The sequence below is a fragment of the Dipodomys spectabilis genome, unplaced genomic scaffold (genome assembly GCF_019054845.1).
Source record: "Dipodomys spectabilis isolate Male_0828 unplaced genomic scaffold, ASM1905484v1 ptg000318l, whole genome shotgun sequence".
NCBI classification, from domain to species: domain Eukaryota; kingdom Metazoa; phylum Chordata; class Mammalia; order Rodentia; family Heteromyidae; genus Dipodomys; species Dipodomys spectabilis.
This window is the reverse complement of record NW_024870995.1, coordinates 2,089,807-2,095,402: the sequence shown is the minus strand read 5'-3', so window position 1 is coordinate 2,095,402 and position 5,596 is coordinate 2,089,807. Positions and strand designations below refer to the sequence as shown.

Genomic DNA, 5,596 nt, shown 5'->3' with positions numbered 1-5,596 from the left:
GCCCCTCCCCAGCTTGGGGATTCCTGGGGCGCACAGTTGATTTGGGATGGGGCGGGTGGGGGGTTGTTAGGAGCTGTAAGCCAGGAGCGGAGAGCTGCTCACGAGCCGCCCTGTGACTCTCCCACTGTCCGTCCGTGCTTCTGGCTGGGGGGGGGGGCGAGTGGGGGTCAGAAACTCCCCCTCAGTCCAGGAGACGGTGCCTACATCACCCCATTTTTTTGGATGAAGAAACGAAGGCATGGGCAATCTAAACAGCACCCCAAAGTGAGGGGGTGCAGAGCCCGTCAGAGGGAAATGCAGGGAAGCAGCTCTGCCCTGGCCACAGGAGCACCTCCCTCCGGGAGGCCCTCACCCCTGCACCCACGCCGCCGCCCACCCTGGAGGACAGGGGCTGCTGCCCACTCTGGGGGACGGGAGTACCCCTTAAGCACACTTGCAAGGACCGGGGTACAGAGTGACCCCGTGGGGGCTTCTGAGGCACATGCTGGGGCTGGCGTCACGCACAGAGAGGGTGGGCTGTGGAGAGGCCCCTGGAGAGGTTGGGGGCGCCCTGGAAGGTGTGCATCGTGCACGTGGGAACGTCACGCAGATGTGGGTGCCTGGCGGGTGGGGTCGGACAGGCCGCGGCAGGGCCCACCGTTTATCGGAGGTGGGGGGGGGGGGCGAGGTGGTCACTCCGGGCAGCTTGTGGAGTGACAGACCTGCTGCACGCTGGGCACCAGCACTTGACAGGTCTCTGACTGTCCCTGGGCTGGTGGTTTTCTGGGTCATTCTAACGACTGATTTTCCAGGGAGTCTCTGTCCCCAGAGCCCGGGAGGCCAGCGCTGAGGCACCTGTCCTGGAAGGAACGTGCGTGCGGCTAATCTCAGCATCCTTCCCCCCACCCAGTTCTCAGGAGGGGGGACCCCAATCTGGAAAATGCACCGGTAAGGAGGCCCTCACAGGGTGCCTGGGGTCCAGGGCGCGCTTTCTGGGCTCGTGGAGAGCTCTCCTGGCTGCAGCTTTTCCCAAAATTGGGGAATGAGCAGGGAGCTCATTCCTTCCTTCTCTCGGGCCCTGGCTCCCCTCACATCCCCGCCCCCCCCCAGGCCTAAGGAATACACGGAAGCCAAAAGGAACCCTGGCTCCACTCCCCCTGCCCAGCAGGGCCGGGGAGCCCTGAGATCCCTCACCCCAAGACCTAGGGTGCCGCATTGGGGTCTATGAAGCAGGAAGGGCAGCAACGCAGACCTCAGGAAGAGCAGCACGGCCGCAGCCCCCCCCCCCCCCAGCTTCATGGATTATAAGTCCACTTGGCCTCGGAGGAACCTAGGGGGAGGGCTAGGCAGAAGGGGGAGTTCTACCTCACCTTTGGGGGCCGGCCGGTGTAGGCGCTTCGCCGAACTCCCCCTCGACTGCAGGGGCTCCCGGGGTCTGGGGGAGACGGTGTGCCGGCGCCCAGGCGGGCAGCACCTCGCAGCGGTGGGGGCGCGGGCGGCCTGCGGGGCGGGGAGGCCGGGCGCCCCGCGGCGGGCCCGACTCTGAGGACGTGGACAGCAGGTGGGCTGCGTGACCGCGCGGGGTTCGCCTGCGCCCCGTCCTCTCCCCCTGCCGCGCTCCGCGGACCCCGCTGCGACCCGGCTCCGCCCGAGGCGGCGGCGAGCACGGGGCCACCTCCCCCGGCCGCCCGGCTCGCACGGACGTGCCAGGCGCCCGCGAGGCGACGGGGCGCGGGGAGCCCGCGGGGCCAGGGGCTTTGAAGCGCCGCAGGCCCCGGCTCCGGCCGGGACGCCGTTGCCCGGCGTCGGCGCCGACCTGCAGAGGGCCCGGGCCGCCCCCCAGCCCGCCTCCGCCGCGGGGCACCGGTGGGGAGGGCGCCCCCCGCCTCGCGCCCAGCGAGGGGCCCGCACTCACCTGGTCCGCGCGCGCTGCGTGGCGCCCGGCCTCGGCGCGGCGAGGGCGGCCGGGGAGGGCGCGTCCGCGCGAGCCGCCCTCCGCCCTCCGCCGCCCGGCTCCCCGGCCCCGGCTCCCGGGCCCCGCTCCCGCCCGCGCCCTCAGCTTCCCGGAACGGGGCCGGCGCGCGGCGCCGCAGGCCGAGCCCGCGGAGGCTCCGGGCCAACCCCCCCCCCCCCCAGCCCTCTATTATGATCACTGAAGAACCCTCCAGAACGTGTTTACTCCGAGCCGCGTAAACTTCCTGCCCGGGCCCGGCCACCGCTCAGGAAGCCGGGACTTGTGCTTGGAAGGGCCGGGGCGCCCCGAGCGGGGGCGCGGGGTGCGGGGTGGGGTCGCCACGCGTGACCTCGGACGGGGGCGAGCTGACCCCGCCGCGGGGCGGGCGCGCACGTGCGGGGCCGCGGGGCGCGTGGGCACCGCGCGCGGGTGCCGGGCGCGGGCCGGGCCCGCGGGGCGCAGGCGCGGGCGGGCGCGCGTCCGTTACCCGGGGACCCCGCGGCTCCGCCGGGCGGCGACCGGCCCCGCGCTTTCGTTTTCCGCCCGCGTCCGGCGAGTCGCCGCGCGCCGCCGTGCGGCCCGGGCCGGTGCCTCCCGGGAGCCGCGGCTGGAGGCGGCCGCGGCGCGGGGCGTGCGCGTCGGGCAAGGCCGGGGGCGGCCGGCGCGTTTCCGGGGCCGGGGCCGAGCCGCGGGCGGAGGGCGCGCGCTCGCTCGCTCGCTCGCCCGGCTGGAGGCGGCGCGGGCGGGGCCGGCACGCGGGGCTCTGCGGGGAGGGGGGCGCACGGCCGCGGGCCCGGGAGGCGGCGCCTGGGCGCGCGGCCCTGCGCCCGGCTGCTCCCCGGGAGGGAGGGCGGGGAGGTGGGGGGGACGGGAGGAGGGGACGGGGCGGGGGGGGGGTGGGCCGCGGCTCCCGGGGAGGGCGGGCCGGGCCCGGCGGCCGCGCTGACGGCAGAGGCGCGGGCCGGGCGCGCGCCCCCTCCCCCGCCCCTCCCCGCCCCCTCCCCTTCCTCCTCCTCCTCCTCCTCCTCCTCCCGGGCCCGCGGCGGCGCAGAGCAGCGGCGGCAGCGGCGGCGGCGGGAGCAGCCACCCGATGTCCTCGGCGCCCGACAAGCAGCAGCCTCCGCACGGCGGCGGCGGGGGCGGCGGCGGCGGCGCGGCGGCCATGGACCCCGCGGCGTCCGGCCCGGCCAAGGCCAAGAAGACGAACGCGGGCATCCGGCGGCCCGAGAAGCCGCCGTACTCGTACATCGCGCTCATCGTCATGGCCATCCAGAGCTCGCCCAGCAAGCGCCTGACGCTCAGCGAGATCTACCAGTTCCTGCAGAGCCGCTTCCCCTTCTTCCGCGGCGCCTACCAGGGCTGGAAGAACTCGGTGCGCCACAACCTCTCGCTCAACGAGTGCTTCATCAAGCTGCCCAAGGGGCTGGGGCGCCCGGGCAAGGGCCACTACTGGACCATCGACCCGGCCAGCGAGTTCATGTTCGAGGAGGGCTCGTTCCGCCGGCGCCCGCGCGGCTTCCGGAGAAAGTGCCAGGCGCTCAAGCCCATGTACAGCATGGTGAATGGGCTGGCCTTCAACCACCTCCCGGACACCTACGGCTTCCAGGGCGCGCCGGGCGGCCTCTCCTGCCCGCCCAACAGCCTGGCGCTGGACGGCGGCCTGGGCATGATGAACGGCCACTTGCCCGGCAACGTGGACGGCATGGCCCTGCCCGGCCACTCCGTGCCCCACCTGCCCTCCAACGGTGGCCACTCCTACATGGGCGGCTGCGGGGCCTCGGCGGCGGCCGGCGACTACCCGCACCACGACGCGTCGGTGCCCGCCTCGCCCCTGCTGCCCGCACCCGCCGGCGGGGTCATGGAGCCCCACGCCGTCTACTCGGGCTCAGCCGCGGCCTGGCCGCCCGCCGCCTCCGCCGCCCTCAACAGCGGCTCCTCCTACATCAAGCAGCAGCCCCTGTCCCCCTGCAACCCCCCAGCCAACCCCCTGCCCGGCAGCCTCTCCACGCACTCCCTGGACCAGCCCTACCTGCACCAGAACAGCCACAACGCCCCGGCCGACCTCCAAGGTGAGAGGGGAGGCCGGGCCTCGGGGCGGAGGCCGGGCCTCAGCAGGGAGGCCGGCTCTGTGACCGCCCGCGGATGACCGGTGACCACTGGGCCCAGCTCGGCTTCTGGGGCTCAGGCTCCGTGGGAGGGCTAGCTAGACACCCGCTACCAGGGGCCTCTGAGTCCCGCTTCCATCCCTCTGGGGGATGAGAGCATTTGAGACGCCCCAGTGTTCCCCTCCGTTCCAGCCGCGCTCTGTGGGGTGCCCTCAGCCTGACCAGGTAGGCCCCGTTCTCATCGAAGTGTCTCTGGGGTCCCCAAAGTGTCCTCACTCCTCAGAAAGGTCTCTATGTAGAGTCAGGGGACCCCAGCCCAGGACAGCAGGCTCAGGGTCCCCCAGCTCAGCCAACTGGAGGAGTTAGGCCTGCGCTAGCGAGCGGCCAGCCGGGCCTCGCGGGTCCAGCCTGCCCGCGGAGCCGGGCCTGGCCGCGGTGGCCGGCGCTGGGTGGTGCAGAGGCAGGCTGCAGGCACCCAGACCCAAGCGGGGTCCTGGTGCAGGCCCCGGGGACGCTTTGTTTTTCAAGACCCAGGTTTCCCGGTCTGCAGACACCCCAGCCCCTGGGAAGGAAGAGAGATGGCCTGCCCTGGCCGCCATGGCCTTCTGGGCCTCGTTGGGGAAGGACGGGGCGGGTGGCGGGTGGGGTGCTGTCCGGGCTGGCAGGGTGGGAGACTAAGGAGCCGGGGCGCCGCGGGGCCAAGCGCAGCAGCTGCCACCCCACGGTGGGAAGGGCGGGACGGGGCTCATGGAGTGGGGTGGTCGGGCACCCTGGGGGGCCAGCGCGGCGGCCGGCTCAGCCCGCGTCCCTCCCCGCAGGCATCCCCCGCTACCACTCGCAGTCGCCCAGCATGTGTGACCGCAAGGAGTTCGTGTTCTCCTTCAACGCCATGGCGTCCTCCTCCGTGCACGCCGCCGCCGGCGGGGGCTCCTACTACCACCAGCAGGTCACCTACCAGGACATCAAGCCCTGCGTGATGTAGGCGCGGCCGGCGCCCGGACGCCGCCAGAAGGACACTCCGCGTCCTCGAGGTATAACGCGGGAGGGACCGGCCTGCCGGCGGCCGACCCCCGCCCCGCGCCGGGAAGGAGCCGGAGCCCCGCCGCAGCCCCGCCGCCCTCCTCCCTGCCGGCTGACAAATCCCAAAATGCTGACGCTGGGGCCTGCTCCTCCTTTCGATCCGGTGGGATCCGGCGGGACCCGGCGGTGGCGGCGGCGGCGGCAGCGGGCAGTTGCTGCGCTGTGCCCGGGAAGAAAGCCTTCCACGGGGACCGGAGCCCGCCCGGCCCCTGCCCGGCGCCCGCCCGGCCCCGCGGCTACGGTGAGGGCAGATCTGCGGAAGAAATGGAAACGAGCGATCAAATGCTTATCCTTACCAAATACTTTCATTCTTTGGTTGAGTATTTATCTTTGTACCTTTTTGGGGGGTGGGGGGTGTCTCCTGTCTCCCTTTAGAGCCGTCCTGTGCTGGGCGCGGGAGGAGGGCAGAAAGCCCACCCCTCCCCACCCCACAAGTGTCCACCGGTTGCCGCAAGTGGATGGGGCACCCATTACTTGC

At 73.0% G+C, this 5,596-nt stretch overlaps 1 protein-coding gene across 1 annotated transcript; it reads left to right on the top strand.

Annotated features, from left to right (window-relative positions):
* Positions 1 to 3,017: 3,017 nt before the first annotated feature.
* On the top strand, positions 3,018 to 5,030 carry Foxf1 (forkhead box F1). Its single transcript, XM_042702288.1, has 2 exons — positions 3,018 to 4,002; positions 4,857 to 5,030. Exons 1-2 carry the CDS (start codon positions 3,024 to 3,026, stop codon positions 5,018 to 5,020), a joined length of 1,143 nt encoding a protein of 380 aa, XP_042558222.1. The 5' UTR covers positions 3,018 to 3,023; the 3' UTR covers positions 5,021 to 5,030.
* The last annotated feature ends 566 nt before the right edge of the window (positions 5,031 to 5,596 follow it).

Bases quoted from the DNA above. Each gene is read 5' to 3' on its own strand.
- Foxf1 (XM_042702288.1), top strand. From the start codon at position 3,024: ATGTCCTCGGCGCCCGACAAGCAGCAGCCTCCGCACGGCGGCGGCGGG. The intron at 4,003-4,856 runs GTGAGAGGGGAG...CCCTCCCCGCAG, and splicing joins CGCCCCGGCCGACCTCCAAG to GCATCCCCCGCTACCACTCG.